General features: G+C 44.3%; 3 protein-coding genes across 5 annotated transcripts; 1 reads left to right on the forward strand and 2 right to left on the reverse strand.

Moving 5' to 3' along the window:
• The first annotated feature begins 1383 nt into the window (after window positions 1-1383).
• Window positions 1384-7309, forward strand: LOC146259964 (uncharacterized). The gene is made up of 8 exons (XM_084670632.1): window positions 1384-1567; window positions 3380-3415; window positions 3658-3876; window positions 4260-4547; window positions 4878-5141; window positions 5271-5498; window positions 5619-5741; window positions 6003-7309. The coding sequence occupies exons 1-8, from the start codon at window positions 1534-1536 to the stop codon at window positions 6485-6487; spliced, it is 1677 nt and encodes a 558-aa protein (XP_084526758.1). The 5' UTR covers window positions 1384-1533; the 3' UTR covers window positions 6488-7309.
• Window positions 7310-10571: 3262 nt separating this feature from the next.
• LOC146259965 (vesicular glutamate transporter 1-like) lies at window positions 10572-21128 on the reverse strand. 2 transcript variants are annotated; one of them, XM_084669986.1, is made up of 13 exons: window positions 21067-21128; window positions 15741-15993; window positions 15308-15426; window positions 14985-15099; window positions 14661-14748; window positions 14201-14287; window positions 13820-13953; window positions 13452-13601; window positions 13026-13158; window positions 12383-12493; window positions 11872-11999; window positions 11276-11345; window positions 10572-10849 (listed from the first exon to the last, which is right to left on the reverse strand). In XM_084669986.1, exons 1-13 carry the CDS (start codon window positions 21126-21128, stop codon window positions 10572-10574), a joined length of 1728 nt encoding a protein of 575 aa, XP_084526112.1. The 2 variants fall into 2 exon arrangements, with proteins under 2 accessions (XP_084526112.1, XP_084526111.1); XM_084669985.1 differs by having other exon boundaries at window positions 13814-13953.
• An 817-nt stretch (window positions 21129-21945) lies between these two features.
• On the reverse strand, window positions 21946-23855 carry LOC146259966 (uncharacterized). Of its 2 annotated transcripts, none has more exons than XM_084670988.1 (4): window positions 23798-23855; window positions 23184-23413; window positions 22681-22830; window positions 21946-22327 (listed from the first exon to the last, which is right to left on the reverse strand). In XM_084670988.1, the coding sequence occupies exons 2-4, from the start codon at window positions 23395-23397 to the stop codon at window positions 22086-22088; spliced, it is 606 nt and encodes a 201-aa protein (XP_084527114.1). In that variant the 5' UTR covers window positions 23398-23413; window positions 23798-23855; the 3' UTR covers window positions 21946-22085. The 2 variants fall into 2 exon arrangements, with proteins under 2 accessions (XP_084527114.1, XP_084527113.1); XM_084670987.1 differs by having other exon boundaries at window positions 23710-23844.
• Window positions 23856-25054: the final 1199 nt, after the last annotated feature.

The raw sequence follows: 25054 nt of genomic DNA on the forward strand, positions 1-25054 counted from the left end.
AGAACACTCAAACCAGTTTTAACAGTCAGTAAATATAATTTCTTATTCAAAGCCATTGATAAAGCACAAGAAGCAAGGCAGTGGTGTGCTCTAGTGGCCAACATGGGAACTTCGAGGACAGAAGCCTTCTACCAGAGACTAAATGGAGCATAACAAATAAATTACATTTCAACAAGAATGACAATTTTCTGTCTAAAAGGCATCAAAGTGGTGCATTTTGGTTTGCATTTCAAGTAATGGGTGTCAATTTGCACATTGCTGGAGAACTTTGCAACAGTTTGACCACAGCTTCTAGTTTCAGAATTAGCATTAAACCACAGATCCTGCAGCAACATTTTAGGGTAATAATGAACCTCAACCAAGAAAGTACTGAGAACAACTCTTACACTGGCAGTGAAATGTTTCTGCCGCTACCAGGAATGATAGTTCATTCAATCTATGGTTTACAGCAAGAAATACTCCAAAACCAAAATAACATTACCGTTTGCATATTACATACTCCCCGACTCCCTTAAGTTAAGTAATAACAAGTCCATAACAGACAATAAAGAGCTGGGTGATTATGCAACAGGATGGGACACCCATTTGATTCCAAGAAGGAAGAAAAAAAACAATGGTCCGAAGAATTTGCTGTGAAACCAAGACAAAACAGCGCCTGCCACTTTTCTTTCTGCAGACACACCCAATTTTACTGAGCAAGCCTAACACCTTTCTCTGAATTGTTCAAACCATTCCATACCAACAACTTTCTCACAGTAGCTTCTGGGTATGATTAGTCATCCCACCACAAATAAATGTGTCATGTCAGACAACTGAAACCAAGTTTAGGCTTTGCATCTTATGGTCAAGAAGGAAGTGTTTGGACCAACCCATAATGTGTTCACAATTTTTGCACAGAATTCAGAGCGGAGGAAACTCCAAATACGGTACATTTAAGTAAGTAAGTAAGACTTTATTTATATAGCACATTTCATACAAGAATTGCAGCTCAAGGTGCTTTACATAAAATCAACAACAACAATAATACAGTTGATAAAAGTAATAGATCTAAAACATATAACAAACCAGACAAGCTGCACTCTATCTGCGGTCTCTCGAATCCGTCTTAGATCCGAGCTGCCACTTGCAGTTTCCACACATATAACAACCCAGACAAGCCGCACTTTAAGTTCGAATCATTTTCTTATAATTGTAACAGTAAAGGTTTATATGTACATGTTGATTTTTATAACTTGAAATATTTCTTTGCGAGCATGCAGTCTCTTAAAAAAAAAAATTGCTTCTACAGACAACTCTCCTGAGAAAGAGTGGAGAAATCACTGAGGTTTCTGTTCCAGAATTATGATTCGGTAAACAAATTGTGCTCACTGACACTAAGTGATGAGCACCCTTCCTTGGACCTTCGTGCTGTGACCTTGTTTGACTTCAACTTCCTCAATGTCTCACTGTCCCTGAACCTCCACAGCAGCTCCTTCACTTTCAGTCTGCCGTCACATATCAATCAGCCTCAGCCCAGTCCGGACAGTGTCAGAGATGGGTGTGACAAAGCAGCTCTTCTTAATATCAGGTATGCTGATTTAATCAAAATATAACGAGATTGTAACTTGCATGCTTCTGTGCTCTCTGCTTTGTGGGTTCAATTATTCTGCCAATCTAGCTAATTAGCTCTTGTGACATCAGCAAGCACAACACTGTCTGTCTCTAAATCAGCAAGATTGATTTGTGCAAATCACAACCCTGTGTCTCTTTTTATGAGTAAAGGAAAGATACAGGATAGGCTAACCATGAAAAGTCAACCAAACAAGCCAGAAGGGTAGCCTACAAGAGTACAAGAGCAGAATAGAAATGAGTAAATAAACAGAAGGTCCAAACATGGGAAGATAAAGCTTATTCCAGAGTTATTACCGCAGTTTGAAGTTGTTACTTGATAAGATGTTGTGAAGATAACATGAAAGAATGCAGACACATCCGATTTGGTTTTCCATATCATTTACATTTAAGGAGAAAGGTGTAACAGGTGTCAAAAATATAAAGCACATTATTAGGACAATTACTATTACAATTCTACAATCCTAATCATAAAAAAAAACTGCTGTGTTTGGAAATTCACAGTCTTCTATCGCAGTCTTCGTACTGCACTGTGATATTTTGTGGTCAGGTAACGAGATGGCCGTGGAGAATTTGGCCTTTTGGATTTTAATAATAAGGAAATGAAAAATAAAACTAACATGAGTCATACAATTATAAATATCACATGAAAACAAAGTCAAAATTATACGTTACAGGCTATAATGCATATTATCCTCATATTGAAAATGTGCCTCTATGTTCTGCGTGCGCATTAAACATAATTAAAAAGCTTTGAAGTAGGACTAAGTGACATTTGAAGTAATATAGAACTTATTGGTTGGGTGGAATATCAATTTCTTATCATTACATTTTTCCATGAAAAAATTAAGAGAGGAATTTCATAAACTATTGAACTCGCCCAAGATGAAAATATTTATTTCTGTCACCAACCGCTCTTTTTGTTGTGTTTTTAATAGTCCTTCTGCATGATTTCTGTTGATCTGATTTCAGATTTTCTGAATTTATATGACATTTATAATGAAAAATTAAATAACATTTGCCAAAATATGTACGTAGAGTAATAAAGTATACCTAATTGTTTCAACCACCATGCATCCCATTCAATTTAGTAAACATAAGAGCTGACCCTGCTTGGTCAAAGCTGACCGGTGTATTCCTAAATGCGTTTAGAACGTTGACTATGATAAGTGAGTATAAACAGGAATTGAATAATAACAAAATGTTGGTTAAACTTGGATAAACTCTGTACGTAGCTCTACTGTAGAGGTCTTCAACCCTGGTCCTCAGGAACCCCCTGTCCTGCATGTTTTAGATGTTCCCTGAGTGGTTCGTTATCGAGCTCAGCAGAAGCCTGGTAACAGCCATTCATTTGAATCAGGAGTGTTGGACCAGGGAAACATCTAAAACATGCAGGACGGGGTCGCTGAGGACCAGGGTTGAACACCTCTGCTCTAACTGTATTCTACTGTTTCTAAAAACTATGGGTAGTATACATACATTTACATATGCACACATTTAAAATAAAGAAATAACCCTGATTCAAAAATCTCCATGAAGAAGCTCTCACTAGGGTTCTCTAAAGGGTTCTCTAAAGAACCCTATCTAAGTCAGATAAAACCATACAGAGTTCCAAACAGCATCGGAAAGAGCTGAAAATGGTTCAGATATGTTTAGACCTCTTAATGCTTCTTCTATTCTCACAGAGTTCTGTGTGGCAGCCGATTTGCTGATAAGTGTGCACAGTTGCCACGGTAACCAAAGAGTTGTCTGTATTCTGACTTTTCTACAGTGCTGCTCATCCTGGTCAGGACTCAGAAACCTCAGGGTGAGGAAGTAAACACCCTGCTCTTACACGCTGTTGTTCTGTGTTTCTCTCCCTCTCCTCTCTCTATTTCCTATTTATTTAGATTATTTTATTTATTATTTCCTTTAAAAGTTACTTCTCTAATACCCAGTAGATGGCAGCACCACATTGTTAACTGACTTACTACTCTACATTACATTTATACTTTTTAATACCCTCCCCTCCCCCATTTTCACTGTGTATTTGACTCTAACCCTTTTTAGTTTCCATGGTCCCAAAGTTGAATCCAGTTTATGCCGGGGATACATTGAAGTTGACATGTAACAACAGGGGTTCTTCAGTGAAATGGTTCTTCAACAACATCCTGTCACCTGAACACAACTTGGACTGGCAGATGACTGCAATATCTGCAAAAGACTCTGGCTCCTATAGCTGTGAGTCCAACAGAGAGAGGAGTGAAGACTTCATCATCTCTGTTCTGGGTAAATACAGAAGGCCTGCTTTGAGTTATTCACTGAAATACTTTATGCTTAATCATCTTGATCATTCCTCAGTAAGTCCTTTAAACTGCAGGCATGTGTTAAGGCTTGTACTTGTTTCCCAAGTACGCAAATAATAACAATGTATTCCTTGTGATTCCCCTCAACCCTTTCCTCTTTCCTCTTCTCACACTCCCCACTCACCTACCCACCCCACCCCACACTACACTCAACCCCACCCCACACTACACTCAACCCCATTCCACACTACACTCAACCCACTCACCTACCCTCCCACACCACACCACCTCCGCCACTTCCCCACCTCACCACACCCTTCAACCCCACCCTCACCCACTCCCCTACCCACCCCACAACCCTCACAGCCTACCTCCCTCCTTCAATTCTCTCCATCCGTTCGGGCCGACCAGTCATCCAGAGGGGCAGTTCAGTCACGCTGAACCTGGAGGTAGAAGATGGGCTTAAGGGCTGGACCTGCTGGGTGTACAAGAATGGAGAGGTCGTCAAGATGAGAATGAAGAAGACTTTGATGACTGCCGACAATACGAATGTAGTATTCCAGCCCTACGCACTGCAGGAAAACATGGGCCTCTACTGGTGTAGTGATCCGACCAATCAGACGAGGAGCAGCATGGTCACTCTGAGGACTTCAGGTAACACCAGATACTCTGGAATATACTGTATGTGGAGTATGGTCTATACGTCTCTGTGTATCCATACACGTTATGTACAATGAAAAAAGGGTACAAAACAACCTGAGAACAGTCCAGAAAGTAGGCTAACAGCAGAAGATGAAGAATCAGACGTGTTTAGTTCTGACAACCTTTCAGTGGTCAAACCCAAGGAATGATCCGTGTTAGGGAAAAGTGACCACATCTCAGCCCCCCTGGCTGGGGAACATGAATATGATCTAAAACAATAATCACAGTGCAATGACATGTGCAGTAGCATCCCCTCAGTCTGCAGCTTTGCCTTATTCCTAGAACGGAAGGTGCTGATGGAGACCCCGTGGACAGCCACGTTGGGAGATGAAGTGACCTTGGAATGCGTCAATCCAGGGTTCAAGATTAAGCGAACTGTGTTCTATAAGGACAAAATACTGATCCGGGACGGTGTCAACCCTTCCTTCACCATCGCCAGAGTGACACCATCGGACCAGGGGTCGTACAAGTGTGAGGCCACCTTCAACGGGACCAGGGGACGAATGGTCAAACACGCCTCCGAGGTTCAGAAGTTGGTTGTCATGGGTAGGCATGGTTTGCTGTGGATGAGCCTCTCCACCCCGTGTGTGTGTGTGTGTGTGTATTCATTTAAATACATCGTTTTATTTCAGTTCTATTCCTTTAAATCCTCCCTTTCGTGTTTATATTTCACAGACGCCCCTCCGAGAGCATCTCTCTCCACGACCATGACCATGAGCATGTCCTGTGCATGCTCCATGTGTCCCCATGGCACCAACTATCGTTGGTACTACCAAGAGCCTGACAAACCATGGGTACATAAAGTAACGGGTCCATCTTACAGTGATAAAATACTGCCTGGCAGCTATGCATGCAGAGCTTTATGGCAGAATGGACGAACATCTATGAGCAACATCCATGTTGGTGAGTTCCATTATTTTCAAAGGCCCTGTATTAATAAATGGTCCTGCAGTTAAGCATACTTGTAGTGATATTAGCGGTTTGATTGATGTCATGTATTGTCAATGTCCGTCTTTGTCCAAGTTTCCGGGGAACCTGTTGACTGGCTGATGCCGTTGGTCGTCGTGGCAGGCCTGCTTCTCTTCATAGTTGTAGTTTTCATCGTAGTCTTCAGGTGCAAAAAGAGGAATAGGCCTAGTGCTGATGGTAAGTGCACTTTCCAATTATCTACCTGAGATGTTGAATAATACAGTAGTGGATAGACTGGAAAGCACAATTACAATCTCTTTCCCTTCTCCACCCTTCTAGTTCATACTTCCTCTGGCTTTTATGTATCTAATCTTTTAAGCTAAATTACTCAATGATTTTGCCCTGTGTGTTCACTCTGAGAAGCGTCTTTGAACATTTAGAAAAGGGCTTCACAAGTTTCACGTTTCATTCGTAAATGTGCTTTTGTTTTCCCAAAAGGAATTTATGAAGATGTTCCGATGACGGGGGTGAAGGCGGGCGGAGAAGACGGAGGCTACGAGGAGCTAAACCGAAAACGTGACCAGGCAGAGTATGACACCTTGGAAGCTGTAGCTGGCGACCCAGAGTCAAAACGCAGCGCCAAGGAGAAGGTTACCTCGGTGACGGCAGCGTCCTCTAGTGGAGCAGGAGGGTACGAGCAACTCCGCCTGAAACCAGTCGTTGACAAGGACAACGAGTACCACACCTTGAAGCCAGATGCCCTGGGTGAAAAGAAGGATGGGGAATATGAAGCTTTGAAAACAGAGCTAAAAACGGAGGGGGTTTACCATACCGTGAAGCCAGATGCCCAGGGTGAAAAGAAGAAGGATGGGGAATATGAAGCTTTGAAAACAGAGCCAGAAACAGAAGGGGTGTACCATACCTTAGGGCCGGTGCAAGGGGCTGAAGGGAGGGCCGAGCTGGGGTCCCAGGTGGCCAAGTAGTGAGGGTAATCAGAGCACCAAACCAGCGTAGCAGGCTGGATGGTATCCCAAACCATACATACCGTAACCGGTAATGGAAACATATCAAACCATTAAAGAGTCACCAGTTTAGTGAAACAACCCTTGTAACTATTCATTCAATCATTAATTTGCTTACTCCCATATGACATAGCTGTAGTTGACTCTTAAGCACATATAATGTATATTTATATTAACGTAAGAAAGCCTGCTTAGGTCGTTGCCCCCGCGACCCGATCCCCGGACAAGCGGTAGATGACGACGACGACGACGACGTAAGAAAGCACTGTATCACCAAATGATTTGGTAACCAAAATTACTGAGCTACAAAGTCAAAGGTTTTTATGAAACTACAAATAAATCTTGCTGAGATCGAGCAAATCATTTATGTCCATGATATTGGAGGGTTAGTGGATTTGTCAATCTGTGAATCAACTTTATGATCCTTGTACATAAATTGCATGCTTAATATAGTCAGATAAAAAGCTGAAGGGTATTTTGAAGGGGAGTTTTCTATGACTTAATGCATGATTCTCGCGATATGTTTTACTCTCGCACTTTTTATAAAGAGTGAATGATTAAAACATTTTTTATAGTGTAATAATTAAAACACTTGTGAATATCTTTGAGTGCCTGTACCATGTATCGTTAAAGGATTGTTAGCAATTTTTAGTGTATTGTGGAGTTGTGTCATACAATGTTGACAGATGACAGATGTGATGGAAACATGAGTCAATGTTTTAAATATGACTGTTTCATTTTTTAACAGGCAATATTATCATGAATGCTTAAATAAAGAGTTGAGGTGTGACATGGTCTCTTGCTTTGCTTGGATGTGCATGGTTCAACTCGGACACCTTGTGTTGAAATAACAATAATCAGAGAGGCATGAGAAGGCCTCGAGGGGGTTAAGGGGGAGAGAGGGACAGCAGGGGCTGAAGGGGGGGGGGGGGGGGCTGAGAGGGAGGGGCGACGCTGGGGAGAGGATGAGCAGAGAAGGGTGAGAATCCTGCACTCATCCATCTTGACTTTAATTACCTGGACCTGCTGTTCACTCCAGGAAGCTCCTGAGCACAGCGTGTCAAGAGACAGACCTCAGCTTACCTGACACTTACCTCCCCTCTGTCTTTCTCTCCTTCCTTTTTCTCCTCTTCACCTTCCTCCATCCTCTTTCGAGATGCCCACCCCTTCCCCCCTCCAGAACAATTTCAAGAAAGAGCTCAAATAGAAACCAGGCAAGGTATTGTGTAACACCATTATCTGATTTCACTCTCCCTGTGCCTCCCCCTCTCTCCCTCTAGCAGATGGGAGGAGGATTATCCCCCTGACTGTAGACAAACACAAGGGAGGACTGAGAAAGAGAGAGAATGGAGGGAGAAAGATAAATGGAGAGAGAGAGAAAGAGGAAGAGAGAGCTCAGTGGACATGGACACTCTCAGAATGTCCCCCGTTTCAAATCCTATACAAATCTAAATTTCTCTCCCTTACTTCCTCTGGGGTAATATCTATAGCCCAGGGATCGATAGCTGGTCAGAGGAAGAGCAGAGCACTGGAGTAACATGACACCTGGGAGTCTGGGAGTAGCGACAGAAACATCCATTAGTGGCCAAACCAAGTTGGGAGGATAGAAAGATAATGTAGGCAGTAGAGACCAGGACCAGGCTGCTTTACGTAAAATATGTATGTTAGCAATTTTTTGGGAAACTTGGAAATGCGGTCAAATTATTTGTTTTGTGTATTTATACAGTGTCTGGGCGATGCAGGCTGGTGCAGAAGAAGATTGGATATGGAATTGTTAATACTGGTAAAAAATAAAATACAAACAGGAATATTGATAATAAATAATAATCACCTCTACGTTTTAATATACAATATTTTTTCGACATGTACATGTTTTTACATATACAATTTTACATGTTACAATCAAGAACAAAACAGTTGAATAATAAAAGAAAAAAGCAACTGGCAGACCAGTCTGAAAAAGAAACAAACAGAAACAACACAACAACAACAGCAACAACAGTAAAAACCCTAACAGTTCATATTTAGTCTTTTTTCTAGTGTGAAAGAGACCCCTTAAATAGTTTACTGGATCTCCATTTGAACAACCCACACTCTCTTGCCAAAGTAAGACAGTAGTCTCACCCAAGACAAGAGAGATTCAACATTCAACTCTAACGTCAACTAAACACATACATATTTCCAGTAAAGTTCAGATGTATTTACAGTGTAACCCCCCCAAAAAAATTCTGTCTCACAAAAGATTAATCTTGTATTGCTTCTTTTTTTGGACTAAGAGTGAGCGAAAACAAAAATATACTGATCATAGACAGATTTCTCCTGCCTGACATTACTTCAGTACTTTGTTGTGGTTCATCTTTGAAAAAAAGGGTGTTGGGGAGAGAGAGCTCTACCCCATCTGGAGGCTGGGGAGTCATGATGAACCTCCATTGTGACAAACATTGCCTATGGTGTGATATTGCTTCATGCACTCTTTTTTTTATCTACCTGGTGTTCCACCCTGCCCAAGTTCAGTCAACATGTTCTGGTGGTGTGACTGTGATGCCGCAACCTTGCCTCATTGTTATTCCTTAGTCACTGGGACAGTGTGCACAGGCTGGTGTGTGTGTGTGTGTGTGAGGGGGTTTGGCTTCTTGGTGGCAGCTGCCTCAGTCCAAAGGGACAGAGACTGGCACTAGGTCAAACGTGACTGGCAATAACAACGATGACAATCTGCAGACATCACCAAGCCTCTGTGACCTCGCTCTCAAAAACACTGGAGGGAAAGTCTACGCTGGACATCTTGCGCATGAAATAGGAGCCTCGACAGAGAAGGACTATTTTTTTTTTTGTTTCTTCATGGAACGGTAAATGACCTCCTCTGGAATCACCTCCAAACCGTCAAATGTTACATGAGGTTTTGGGGTCATGTCAGGGAAACGCATCAGGTCCAGTACCAGAAGGGTATGAAACGGGTTAAGTCTTCAACCAAAGTACACTTCACAGTAGTTGTGGATGCAGCACTTGGGCGGTGACGTTGGTGATGGTGGTGACTGTCTTTGGTATTTGGTATTACTTGCTCTACTGTACATCTAGCTGGTCTCCCACTGTCCTGTACAAGTGCTGCCCTTGCGTACAAGGCCTTCAATTCCCACGTTACCCGGGCAGACAGTTTGGAATCCTAATACAATTGCTTGACATTGAGAAGCCTGACTTAACACTTGTGTACTACAACAGGGTGGTGAGACCATACTGTCACAGCTTAAAGAGTACATGATTTCTATTGTGTGCCTATGCATGAGTAACTTCAGAGTGGCTGAATCTCTCTGTATGAGCAAACCAATACTACAGAACTTAATACTTTAATGTATTGGCACGAGTTAGATGCTTTGTCTTAACAGTGTGAAAATTATGTTGATTAAATTCGCAATTTCACTCACTCGGATTTCAGCCACGAGTGGTGACGTGCCAAACATGGCCAATAGGTTGCACATCCACAAGTAGTTTTAAAAACATCACAATAAAAACAAGCCTAAATAATAACTGTACTGTTAAATCAAAATAAAAAATGATACAATCATTTAACTGCTGGACAGTACATTGTGTATAATAAGCACACTCTTAAAGAAAGCAACCAAACTAGGCCTAAAACCAACTCCTGCTCAGGTAGGGAAGTTGCACCAGTGTCACCAAATAGGCTTTGGAGCCCTAAAATACTCCTAATGAGTCTGTCTGTCATACCAGGGACACAAATGCTGACATGCAAACACACGCACACACACCCATGCAACACTCACTCACACACACACACACATACACACACACACATACTGTTTTTCCGATACAGCTCAGACTCCTTCCATGTCCATACAATGGTCACATCTGTCATATCGCAGACACGACTCTTTGATCAGACTCGCTGACCAGCCTTTCTCTCGCACACCCCATCCAGCCATCCACCTTTCCTCTTTCTTACACTCCCCTGTCAAAACCTTTTCTCTAAACGCGTCTATCCGTCTCTGCCTCATCGCTCCACTCCTCCCAGTACGATCGCCATCCGGCTGCCTTACGAGAGGTCCCTGTCGTCCTCCCCTCCATACAGGTAGCTATTGGTTCCGGTCGGTTGGACGTACTCCTCTGTCTTGTCCCAGTCCGACACCCAGCCTCCTCCTCCTCCTCCTCCTCCTCCGTTAGGATCTGTAGCCCCGTAGCCTCCTCCTCCGCTGGTACGATACAACTCCTCGGTCTCGTCCGCTAGCTCATCCTCCCCCAGAATTCCACACTTCTCATCGCTGAGGCTCTCCGGTTCAGCCCAGGCTTGCTTCTCCCCAGAGGCGAAGATCCCTGGAGGCAGAGACAACGTCAGCCGCTCTGACCCTTCCAGGCCGTGCTCCTTTTGACTTGAGCTGACCCCGGCTGTACTCTCACGTTATTATAATGTAAATGCATAAAAACAAGCTAAATAAGCAATATCCTGTACAACAAACTAAACATAAATATAGAAAATGTACATCTTCTCATGAAACATGGATGTTTTTGCTAGTAAATGTCATTGAAACTATGGCATTTCATGGTCAGTCTGGAGGTTAAGTGAGTTTGCAAAGTTTAAACACTGGAATAAGGAATGAGGAAAGGAGCCAGCTGATCAAATGTATCATAAATACGATAACTAATTTTACTAAACATTTATCCTTATTGTTATTTTTAGGCCATAACACTGCAAGAGATCAGAAGGAGGGATACAAATGAATGTTATGAAGGGATACACACCATAGAATATAACACCTCCATAATGAACGAGTGAAGCAATGAGAAAGACATACTGCCACTCTTCCCGCGTCTAGGGCGAGAGAGGGAGAGACGGAAAGGAAAAAAGAGAGGAGAGGAGAGAAAGAGTGATCATTAGAGGAAGGGGAAAAGGTGAGCGTGAAAGGAATGGGTCAAAAGGGAAAAATAACGGCAGAGTGAAAGATACAGCACAGTTTGAAAAGAGGGAGTGAGGTCATCGAGGAGATTCGGTGTCGGGATGAATCATGTAAGTGTTCATGAACGCTAATACTTAAAAAAAAGCACTGTACATATTTAGCATTCAAACAGCCCTTCGGGTTTTCAGACTAGGCGGTTGCTGTGTTTTGACAGGGCAAATAATCAATCAATTATACATGATAAAATGCACAAACTTGCACTCGCTAGGTAAATACGAGCATGCGTTGGAAGCTAAGAGTTTTTGCAACGTGAACTGTGTGTTTCATGCAAGGAGTAGACAGTGTTTCTGTTTGTCTAGGCTCCACAAAGTGTAACGCTTCGGTCTGCGACACTGCAGGACAAAGCAGGTGGCCACAACATGCGCTGGAGTCAGCTTCTACCTTGTGTTTGGTCATGGCGCCCACAATAAGGGGGCACACCATTCCAGAGAGCGTCCCCACACCGTTGGAGATGCCCATGAGGATGCTGGCATATCGAGGAGCTATGTCCAGGTGGTTCACGTTGAAACCTAAAACAGGGCCGAGGAGACATGCTCCAGTCAGTACAGCATTCAAAACGACTTACTGCTCAAACAATACGCGTGTGTTTCAACAGATTCATTCAGTGGAAGTTAAACCCCCCGTACACAAAGAGCTGAGTCAATCTCTCTAATTAGGATTGGGAGGGGGGGAGGGTTGGGGGGGGGGGAACAGTTCTTCATAGGGGCACCAGGGATCCCCCAGCCTGGGTGCTGAGGAGGATAATCCTGGGTTTAGAGGAGTTGCTGGTGCAGGGAGCTCTTTTGATCTGTGACCGGAGGGGTTGTACCTCGGAGGGGCGTGTCTTGAGAAGAGATCAGGGGTAACGAGCCTTTAGAGATCAGAGAAGGGAGAGAGTCTGGGCACGTCTCACCTGAGATGGCGAACCCACTGAAGCCGACAGCCAGGACGAGGAAGGTGATGGCCACGACCTTGGTGTGGGAGAACCCCACCACGAGCAAGAAGGTGGCCTCCATCCCAAAGCCTGCCGCCGCCGCCGGCGAGGAGCAGAGGAAGACAGTGACCAAACCAAACAAATACCCAGCCGAAACTTTCCCCCCTCATTTGAGCATCAGCAGTTGGACCGAAAGTTGGCTCCACAAGCTACAAGCAAATCCCCTCAGTGAGACGGCGCGCACCCACGTTTCTGATTCCGCTCACTCCTCTATCGATCCCTGCGCAGGTCAGAAATAGTCTACTTGATGAGTCATCAGATGCGGCTCTCAGGGATCTCTTTCTCACATTAGAGAGTACCTCACGATCTGGCTGAGAATCTTCCCAGCAGACTGCCAGATTGTACACTTAGACGAAGACTCCAAAGGAGAACTGGTACTGAACTGGCACTAAGTGTCCGCCAAAAATCGCCTGTTAGAACCCCGACATATAAAAAGCTCTCAACAAAGAAAAACAAATTCAAGACTGCTTCCTACGGTTCCTGCTCCTAGCCTTCTCCATTTCTCTCCCCCTCCTCTCCCTCTTCTTCCTTTCCACATCTCCTTCTCCTCCTCCTTTCTCACCTCCACAGTTCATCATCTTGCGGACGTTGGTGGTGGACATGATGTTGTTACTGCGCAGGTAGTCGGCCAGCTGGCCGCCGATGGGCACGATGATGGTCATAACGAGATGGGGGAGGGCGGACACCAGGCCCACCTGGGGGGAGGGGAGGGGGGCAGAGGGTAGGAGGGGAGAGAGATCAACAGAGAGGGTAGGGTGGAAGTAGGTGGAGGAACAGCGAGGTAGATGATGATGGGCAATGGAGGGAGAGAAGTTTGGATTGGGAGTCAAATGGGGCGTAAAGAAAAGGGTAGGAGAAGATAGATTTATGTTTTAATAACGGGGTAACAAGGGTACCGTGGTATAATCATCTCTAAGCTATACCATTTTTATACTCCGGAGTACACGGCCATGCTTGCATACATTGCCAATTCCTAGATTGTTCTTACCTTGCTGATCTCAAATCCAAAGACCTCCTCAAAGTATGCAGGTTGGCTGATGAGGAGCAGGTAGAAGGTCCAGCTTCTGCAGAAGTTAGCCACAATGATGGCGTACACTGGCATAGAGGTGAAGAAGGCCCTCCAAGGTGTGTTGAATTTCTGGGAATTGTACAAAAAAAGAAGAGATACATTTATGAAAACTGATTAAAGTCTTGAGGCACAGAAAGGTCGAATGACTTTAAATTAAAGATAGCCTAGGCTTCAAGATGCCTCACATGTATTGAAAGCAAGAAAGCAAGAAAGAAATCAAGACAGACAGACAGACAGACAGAATAAAGAGAGATGGCGGTTAGTGGAGAGGATTTACTAACGGTCACAGGGACAGAGTTGTTAATCGACCCAATGGCCTCTTCAATGTAAATCCTCTCTTCCTCTGTGATGGTGGGGTGCGCCTCTGGACTCTCGTATGACACCAGGATCCAGAAGCAATACCAGAGGATCCCAAAGGTACCTGGAGACACACACACACACACACATGTATTTATTTATTTTCATCATTGACTTTACATGACGAGCTCACAATGGGTGCTGCATGTCAATATTTCACTGTCCTCTTTTTCAGCATCACTCATCCACACATCGCCATCTCCACCTTACGTTATCAAGACACATCGTCAGGAGTCCAGACACGCAGCAGCGTGTGTACTTCCGCAGTAATTGCATCCATATAGGGAACAGACAGAAGCAGCCGTCCTTACCGTACACGTAGAACACGGAGGACCACCCCGAGTACTGAACCAGCACCCCAGCCAGAGGCATGGCGATCACAGCCCCAGCATAGGAGCCTGGAGAGACAGGGAGACATCAGGGTGCTGCGGAGGAGCCGGTGCTGTGGGTCCTGACTAGCATCTCTATAGAGCTACGGAGGGAACTGGACCACTTTGACACGGAGGTGGTAAATGGCTTGCTCCCTCCACCCATAATAGAAGCCTGTTCCAGGGTCAAGACCTTAAGTGCAGTTCCCTCACCTCTAGGCCTTTGCCATTAGTATGATAAGGTCCCTTGACATCCCATTACATTATTAACATGAGTTGTGCAAATAAGATTAGACAGGGGAGGCGGTAACCACAGAATGTACAAAACTAGAATATACAGGATGACTTGGTTACTCATGGCTACGGAAACCAAGAGGAGGCAAGAAGGTCCAAAGGGCCTCACCACAAAAGGCCGTTGTTGCCAATCGACTTCTCTCGAGCGGAGGCGCCCATTTGGCCCAGATTCCATGGCAGGCTGGGTAAGAAACCCCCTGCAGGAGAGACGCAGTAACACCAGGAAGGGGTGTCAAACAGGGGGCTGCCCAAATGTACTCAACATAACTTGAAGGGTGGATAAGCTATGGGGTCATCCAGTGTGCATGAAATTCAGCAGAACGAGTTGGCACAGTGTCAACTCAGGATAGAGTACACAACCAGATGTCAGCAAACTACAAGTGTGAACCACGGGAGGGGGGAGGGGGAGGGTCGAGGGAAGGTAGCCAAGCACCTCCACGAGTCCTTGACATATCCTGACAAGGATAACACAGCCAAAGTGAACCCGTGCCGCAGAGGGGATCAGCATATTCAGAGTTGAGGTGGCCACAATGGCAAAGCCAAACACTCTGGAGGGACAGAGAGAAAGAGGAGAGCGAGAGAGATAGAGAGAGAGAGAGAGAGAGAGAGAGAGAGAGAGAGAGAGAGAGAGAGAGAGAGGGGGGGGGCAGAGAGAGTGTGGGGGAGAATGGGAAAATTAAAGGAAGTGAAAAGTACCAGCAATAAGACTTGTATTCCAAACCAAATAGGCTTCATAAACCTTAAATGGGAACTGACCTGTTTGCTGCAAACTTCTGACAGATGAACCCTCCCGGGATCTGGGTTACTATGTACCCCCAGAAAAAGGACCCATGGATCATCCCGACCGTTTCGGGGTCCCAGTCAAACTGAGCTTTCTGTTTACAGATGGACAGAGGGGGAGAGAGAGAATCAGTAAGCCTCGCTAGCAACCCTCGCTAGCAACCCAGTCACCCATTGTAGGCTCTCCTGCCAAAGTAAATTCCTTGTCTGTGCAAACTTTCATGGCGAATAAACACCAATTCTGATTCTGATTGACAACATACAGCACCTCAACCCCTTTACAACCCTCTCACCTGACAACCCCAACCCGCCCACCCCCCCACCAAACTCCCTCTCCATCCTCAAACTCCGTCTCCCCCTTCCAAACTCCCTCGCCCCCCCCCCCCCCTCCAAACGGGGCGTCACTCACCACTAGCACCGCCTTGTTGTCTCGGTAAACCGTGTGGTTGTTGACCATGCTGACGATGGCCACGCCCAGGTTGCAGCGGATGCCGAAGGAGATGCAGAAGCCCAGCCCGGAGAGGATGGCGATGATGTAGCGGCGGGGCAGGCCGAAGCAGGTGCAGTCGACCACGGGCAGCTCCTTCTCCTCCACCAGCTCGGGGCGGCCCTCGGCGGACAGCTCGATGGTCTCGCCATTCTCCTGTCGCTTCTCTAGGACCCTGAGGGGAGAAAGAGGAGCCGGGGAAGGAGGGAGGGAGGGAGGGAGGGAGGGGGGGAGGGGGAGGGAGGGAGGGAGGGAGGGAGGGAGGGAGGGAGGAGGAGGGAGGGAGGGAGGGAGGGAGGGAGGGAGGGAGGGAGGGAGGGAGGGAGGGAGGGAGGGAGGGAGGGAGGGAGGGAGGGAGGGAGGGAGGGAGGGAGGGAGGGAGGGAGGGAGGGAGGGAGGGAGGGAGGGAGGGAGGGAGATTGGGCCGGGTCACAAGTCATCATTTATTTAGTTTGCGGCGCTGTCAGATGGAGTTGGATGACAAGGGTCCCTGGGTTGTGTTGAGATGTCGAGATTTGTTTCTGCATCTGTGGGCTTTTGAGATGCATACCTGTCATGAGACGCAAGCTTGAAGGTGTGGATAATAATATATTTGTGGGATTTGATGTCACACGTTGTTATAATCGGAGGTAAATTGTTTACGTGGGTATATAGTGTGCATAAATCGACTTAGTAAATTAAACAGAGGCTTCGCTTTATGCAACGAGTTTGCAGTCTCCAAATAGAGTGTCAGTGATGAATGTCTTTCTCTCTATTGTCTGGTACATCAGCAAATAGAAACCCCTACACAATTCCCCTGTGGAACAATTAGGCAACTCTGAACATTGAAATGCTCCTCCAGTCAAACTCCCCAAAACAATGTCCGCTACCTCCGGGACTCATCAGAATAACCTTGACATGTTGGGGGTTGTTGTGTTTCTGCTGACACGACCTGCCTGACAAACTTGGCAGGCAGGGGGCAATACAGTAGGCCTCAACTACACGATGATTACAGCTACTTGTCTCCTCCAGGCGGATTCTCAGGCTGTTTTCTCTATTACCTGTCTGCCTCAGCACTCCTCTGCTCTGCTCCCCTCTCTTCTTCTCTCCTCTCTTCTCCTTTCCTCTCCTCTTGTTTTCCCCCTCCCCCTCTCCTCAGCCCTCCTCTTTTCTCCTCCTCTCCACTCCTCAACTCGTACATTTTCTCCTCTCCTCTCCCCTCCTCTCCTCTTTCATCCGGCTCAATGAACAGCCATGCTAACGACGGGCACCAAGCAACCTCCTGTCTGGGAAACATCAAATATGTATCCACCGCTGGCACCTCATCCATTAACCATGAGATCAGCTTGGCCCAGCACACGGCTAGCTTGAGTTCGCAGACCCAGCAGCACTTCAGCTGAGCTGGGGCTGAGGCACTGGGGTTGACATATCCCAGTACACTTGAATAATACAATTGATGTCATTATTTAAAGCGTATGTCTTTATTTTGAGTATAGTCTTTCGTCGTGCAAAGTTATGGATATTTGAGCAAACTGTATATTTTTTATGGGCAGTGCAAAATAGATTTTCGAAGATCCTTGCGAACACAGAAGAAGGGTTTGAAATGGAACGCTTCCAGATTCCCATCAAGTGGATAGTTTGACTTTCGGTTAATTTGTCTAAATTGATGCACTGTTTTGAAACAACCAACAATAACTGTGCGGCAGGGAGTACCCCCCCGCCCCCCCTCTCCCAGTTCTCACCCTTTCATTCAGTCACGGCAGGCATTTAAGACAGTGTAGGGAGAAGTGGGCAGATTTAACAGCTGATGAGGAGGAAAAGTATGCGAGAGAATAGGAAAATGTGAACTGAAAAGGGGCTCATCAGATATTCAAGATGAGCACATTCTTGTAGGACTGTATACAGTCAAAAGTAAGAACATCTCCTTCTCTCCGCCGTACACTGCATTAAATAGTAAAACCACCTAATTCAATTAAGAGGAGAAAAGGAGAAAAGGAGAAAAATTCGCAATTATCTTCCACTAAAACTGTATTTGAAGGATTGATCACGTGACCTTCCCAAGCAGCACTGGGTGAGGTGTGATGTCGTACAGCAGTCCAACACCACACATACTACACCAGGGGATTCGCTGTGGTGTCATTGTTTGGTACAAAATCATTGTCCTTTCAACTATGCACCTTGGTAAAACCAGTACCTGTCAACGAGCAAACTATGGTCACCCACACATGTGGCAAAGCAAACCGGGGACAACTCAGCGTGCTTCCAGTACAGCACAATTCAGTTCGCACATGACCAGGCTCCAGCGTTTTTTTTCTTCTTCACATTGATCAAGTATTAATGACTTTCACTGAGGCTGAATAATTAATATCTCTCTCCCGCCTATTTTTGTCTTTCGGGGGCCTCTCCGTTCCTCATGTCTCTCGCTCATCTTTCATCTTATCTTCACCCCTGTCTTTTCTATTTCCATTCTCCTTGCATCTCACACCTCGCTCGCACCACTTATTTTTTCCTGACACGTCCTCCCTTTTGGACACCTGAGGATTCCTCCCTCCTCACGATTCAGACCGATGCAGCAGGCTATCATATCTCACTCTCCTTGACGTCAATCCGTCTGTCCTCAGTAACCATCTGCTAACTTTCATTTTTTGTATCCGTTTGTCAACTGTAAACTGCTCTCTAGCCGACTACCGGTTGCCTTCGTCTGACCTATGGTCTGACCCTACCGTGAAGTACATCCTTCTTAATCCTTAGCCGTTTACTTCTCTTTATGTCGCTCTAAGCACGATCTAGTCACTTCCATACTTTCAGACAAACACCCGCAGCATTTGGAGTATAGACCTGAGGTTCTATATGGACAACATTCTAGGGGTCTTTGTGTAAAAACCGGTAGGCATTCAACCAAAAGTCTGAATCCACATGTCAGGGCCACAGCTAACAGCCGCAGGTTCACACCCAAGTGTAATCTTTTGATTCATTCGTCAAGGCCGAGCATGAGGACATTTGAGTAGCACGGTTTAGACTTCAACCAAAACCTTAGTAGCACAGCTGAACGAAGGAAGTAAAACAACACCCTTTATCTATCTTGCTGTCCACTCAGCTGTAAGGCCAGGCAGGGCCTCGTTTTCAAGATGTTTTAATTTAAATGAGCCTGATCCACCGGAATGACCTAGCTTCAACCTTCAGACCCAGGTTGTAAAAGTAACAAATACATGTAGTAGGATGAGCACATGTTCAGCCATTCTGTGAGAAAGCAAGAAGCAGAAAGGAATAGGTTACAATTAAGATATTCTGATCGTTGTGTTTTGAATGTCTGTGTAATGATACATGTTTGTGTATGTGTGTGGCAGACTGCAAACTGCTAGTTAAAAAAAAAAACATATTTGAATGTATAAATTGAGCCTAAAGCTTTTCTGTGCATACAGCTAAAAGGGTTTGTGAGATGGAAAATGAGATTCGGGTTACTCTTTAATCACTAGGCTGTTACTAGGGCACTGCTTATCAACTCTGGAATGAGACTTGATTCAACTTAGTATTTGTCAAACTTAAATATCATCAATATTGACTGTTTCAAAAAACTTTCAAGGCGGCCATGTCCATGATCTCACGAGACACGATACACGCTGTCCTAGCTCGTGAGGTCTCCGCCTTACGCACAGTATGGAGGAGGGGAGGAGGCACCTTAGCTCACGTGCGTGGTGGAAATAAAGTGTTACCACGGACACTATCACGTCGTTGTGTAATCCAGAGAGTAAATGCCCCGGAAGTGCGGTGGGGGTTGATAACGCGTGTTAGACCTGAGGACTGAGCAACCTGGAGCATAGGTATCCGTGGTTACTTAATGAGCGTGAGGGAGAGAGAGAGAGAGAGAGAGAGAGAGAGAGAGAGAGAGAGAGAGAGAGAGAGAGAGAGAGAGAGAGAGAGAGAGAGAGAGAGAGAGAGAGAGAGAGGGGGATTTACGTGGGACGACAGCTTGGACAGGGAGAAGGCTATTTTGGGAGAGGATTTACGTGTTTAGACGCTCCTTCAAATCCCAAGAGGCGCAACTCCTAGCACAACGATATCAATCAGTGTTTCTACAGTAAAAAAAATAATTATGTTATTTAATTCTGTTTAAGTTTGCTATAAAGCCAACGTCAAGTCATATTTACTAATATAAAGTTATTAGATTTGCTCTTTTACATATTTCAGGCTTCAGAGTGGCCTACCTGTCAACATCAAATTACGCAGTGACGAATCATTAGACGTCTGCAATGTCAAAATAGTTTTACTGCCAACAAATGTCCAACAATGATTTCATCAGTGACACTGTTTCAAAACTCGTTCGTCCATAATTCATAGACATAGTTCCGTTAATAAATCATATAAATCCTAAATTGTTTATACGACCGACAATCCAAGGCCCCAGAATATATCACGGTTTGCTACTGCAATGTCCGACAATGCAGGGCTTCATGAAAACCATCTTTATACACCAGCCACAACCACAGAGACATAGTGATATGTGGGCCTTGAGGCTATCTCAATCCCAATGATCTTGGAACACAGCACAGGTGAGTTCGGGGCAAATCTTAATCTGGAATTAAAATCTGCGCCTTTGTGAAATCTCAGGTGTAAAGCATATCACACCAGTTGAGATGCACGAGACTGGACAAACTAACTGCCTGAAGTTATTAATGAAAGTGACGACCTAAACGTCAATGTAAAGTAAATGCATTTACATCCCCACACTGTCATCATCGCATTCCACGAATGCCTTCGATTTGGAAAAGTAAACCCCTTTCAACTCAAGTAAAAAATGGAAGACAATCTGTCTAATAGTCTTGAGTGGGCTGCAGACAGGCCTACAGGGGCCATTTAGACTGTATGCGCAAAGATAGTCCGCAGCATGTTGAGAGAAGTTTACCTCAGCTATCATTCATGAAATGTAAAACTCTGAATAGAATACTTAGAAACAGATGTTACTCCAGGTCATTTAACCCCGTTACTAATCCAACCTTATCGGAATCTTGATCTTGATAAGTGCCAATGTTAGAATACTTTTAATTGAAAACGTCTTAAATATTATTGTACAAAAGTCTCAAATAACCTATTAACTTTTTAAATAAGTTGTACGATATTTATAGGCAGATGTAGCAAGGCAAAAAGACATGTAACAAAAGAGGAAGAAAATAGATGTCTCCCACCGGAATGTCATGCCACTATGAACATCAAACATACATTCAAACATAATAATTCATACAGTATGAAAACAATCATTTGTTTCACTTACTTGTTTATTTTACCGAGGGTCCTAGCAGCGACGATCTTAAACCTATCTGGCCGGACCTCCATCCTCGCGACTCCAGGCTCCGACCGATTTGATATCCGTGCGCACTCCCGTTTGAGCGCGCAGCACTCTTCCCTATCACCTTCTCCCTCCGCCCTTAACCTCTTATTAACACACCATTAAATTGGTTTCGCTTTAGCAAAAGGTTTGTAAAGTCAGTTTGAGACAGCAGTCCTTTATTGTCTTAAGTTGGATGTTAAAACAAACTTGACTACATTTTACGCGCTACATTGTCAATTAAAAGTGCATTTTGTCATGTCAAATCCCCGTTACCTTTCGCTAAGGATGTACCTTTACCTCTCACTAAAAATTATATATGACAAGATTGGGTTGCAAAAAATGTCGACTGAATGGACAAGCAGTGTCCGGCCGATGGGACGCTCTCCATGGAACTGCAACCAGATTATTGGTTAATCTGTGTGTGTAGTGAAATGTCGTGCCACTTCCTCCCCCGCAGTCCGTGGATGGATTTAAGATGCTATTCTCGTACTGGACCCCACTAAACAAATACTAAATGAAAAGAATCAGATTAGTCAATAATAAAACCTGCAGTTTTTAAGTATAAATAAATAAAGGTGGAGAAAGTTGTCGCCTCTACCGCTGAGGCTATTTCGATAGAAACATATATGAAACACATACCATTCTAAATCGGCCAAGCTGTTCGTTGCTTTACTACCTGTTTTAATGCTTAATAATATTTCAATTAATGATAGGAATAAAAACAAGCAAATGTACTTTTCACCCTCGTAAACATTATTTGAATGTTATGATTGATTATAGCAACAAAATACATCGTGAAATACGTTCATGTTTGTTGTTTATTATTTGTGTACATGTGTATCAATAACTTCCTCTACAAAATAGTGTAGAACTGTAAAGATTAACAATAAGTTTTAATTCGTTTTTAATTAGACTAATGGTGTACCGACAAAGTTTTCACTGACTGGCTTTGAGGTGTGAAATCAGACACAGCTCCTCTCCAGATCCCGAGCTGATATCGTTCTGAGATGGTAGGATGAGAGGAAGAGGGGAGGGTAGGGAACGAGGGAGGGAGGAGGGGACAGGCTGGGCGGGACATTGATGATGGAGGGGGTATCAGAGATGGAGGCTGTACTAGCTCCCCACATCTTTTTGTTGTCTCTATCCATCACTCCAGAGCCTTGGAAATAGGCTGGCGCTGCTTCAGGAGAGTCAGGGGTTAAGTCTGGCATGTGAGAGAGAGAGACAGGGAGAGAGAGTGAGAGAGAGAAAGGGAGAGACAGGGAGAGAAAGAGAGAGAGAGCCAAGAAGAGAGCGAAGAAGAGAGCAAGAGAGAGAGACAGACGGAGAGAAAGAGGGAGAGAGAGGAAGACAGAAAGTAAGAGAGAGGGGAAGCGAGAGGGCGACAGAGGGAGAGAGAGGAAGAGATACAAAAAGAGGAGGAGAGAAAGACAAAGGATGACAACAATAAAATATCTGCACAAACTGCCAGTGGTTACATGTTACATAACATGCTAAAAGCTAAATTCCGATTGAATTACTTTGCAATAAGTCAGATAGAACAGGAGTCTGCGTTACCTGTGTCATCCTGTAGAGGGGTGTGAAGGTACTGGCTCTTGGGGTAGAAGTTCTTGTAGATGCAGTACATCACAGCCATCAGTGTAACAGTACCCCCAGCAGCAGCTATAAATATTGCTAGTTTTTCATTGTCCTTCGCTACAGAGCCGTCTGTGGAGAGACAGGCATATGGGCGGCTGCTCAAGATGTGCTGACTGGATGTAGATCGATGTGTGGCCATGCATCCATCACCCAATGTTTGCCATGACGGTGACATATATTGATAAATATATGTATTTTTTGTGAAGTCGATGCGAAGAAGGCAAACTTCTTGATGCCTAACAGCCACATGGCTTGCTTTTTTAAATTCACGTTTCCAATCCGTCACAATATTTATATTTTCTATATTTTTTTATCACAGTACAACTACTAACTACAATTAAGTACAACACAATTCTACAAGTAAAAAAAGCATATCTTTTCTCCCTCAACGAGGTCACAACCCCCCATCCCGTGTCACTCACACATGCGGTTGTGGTTCAAGTGGCTGTTCTCCTCCCTGAGAAGGTCCTGTATGCGGGCAGCAGAGGGCGGCATCACTCCCAAGGGGGCCAGGGGGGACTGGGGGGCCAGGGGGTTGTTGATTCTCTGGTCAGAAGGGGGCCCCTGCGAGCAGCCCAGCGGAGGAAGCACACAGAGGGAGCACAGCACCGCCATGCATCTCAGAGAAGCAGCCATACCAGCACAGCTAGACCTTGGACGAGAAATGTGTCAGTTGTGTAAAGTTGATACTTTGGGGATTACATTATCCACTGTTCACGGTCATCCTCATGCTTACTGTATGTCCAATAAGACTGAACTTTAACCCTGGGTACTCAAATACTGATGTTAAGGTTTATAGATTCTCCAAAATCACAGTTGAACTTCATGCTGCTATAATCAACGACCACAATGAAACCCTACGTGTTAAAGTGTCAATTCAGATACAAACCTACATAAGCTAGGCCTACACAATGAAAATAGTAAAACATACATTGAGCATAGGCCTACCTGATGTTGGTGAGAAATAATCACTGTATCTCATACATTCAATGTCATACACCCTAGCTGTTGGTGCCACACCCGGTCTCTCTCTTACCAAGGGTGATGATCTCAGTCTCTCCTCAGTACCTCATACCAGCTTCACCTGCAATCTCCATGGATAGGTAAACAGCGACTGTTGCCAGGACAACCACACTCCCCTGCCACTTCCATACCCAAACAAACGAAGGATTCTACTTACCTAGAAAAAACGACACTCAAGGGGTTCGTTTTGCATTTTGTCATTTCATTTATTAATTACTGTCACACACAATTTTTTTTGCAAGACATCAACTAACTTTGTCGCATTTTATTGGGGTGGAAAAGTTAATTGTTCGAAAAGACGTGTGGGCATATACCCTTGATAATAGGACTAACTCTAAGAAAGCAACAATGTGTATCTCTTCTTTTGGATCATAATGGTCAAAGATTAAGAAACAATTGAAACTTTGTGAAATGGTGGAATCTCAATTCTGTTCTTTGCTCAAAAGTCAATACAGCATATAGCCTGGTGATAATTAAAGAAAAAAAGACAGTTTCAGCAATTATCTGAAAAAAGAATGACAATGTTACGACTTGTCGAAAACATTAACGAGTTGTGTATTGTTCTGTCAGGCATGCCACTGATAACAGAGATGCATAAATAATGATGTCAAAGCACTGGCCCCTGGCAGTATCAGATCATGGCACAATGTTTAAGCTGGCAAGGAAGAGGTAGGTTTAATCAACACATGTTGATAGTTAAAAACTTTTCCCAACAGTAAAGATCAAGTACACTGTTATGATCAGTCATATATCAGCTTAGATCAGATTCCACCCCCACACACACACACTCTGTATTCTGTACTTTCCATATACACTATTTGTATGTCACTTTGGATAACATGTTTGTCACTGTGCTGCAAAACCTTTACCAAAAATATATTTTAATCACGATGGATTGCGGTAGCTTCCCGAGCAAACTTGGTCCTGGTAAACTTTCTGATGGGCTGGCAAAGTTGTTTCGCCCACTTGAGGAAATTAAATTGCATGTACTTTTAACATTTATCACAAAGATAGTTCATAAGCTAGATACTAGAAATACTGGCCTACTGTAAATTGACACTAATACATAATTATACAATACAGAAATGCATTGTGTATGCATACAGCTCAATTACCGTGGGATCCAGATGGATACAAAAAAAAAAAAAAGATTTATTTTTTTATCCTGCTTCGCAAGGGTTGCTGTCAGATGGTTTGTTTTCCATATTAAATCCACAGGCAAGATAATTCCATGTTTTTTCAGTTTACTGGTGAATTTATGGAACAGAAG

This window comes from Hypomesus nipponensis, chromosome 13 (genome assembly GCF_054491055.1).
Source record: "Hypomesus nipponensis isolate SF chromosome 13, ASM5449105v1, whole genome shotgun sequence".
NCBI lineage: Eukaryota > Metazoa > Chordata > Actinopteri > Osmeriformes > Osmeridae > Hypomesus > Hypomesus nipponensis.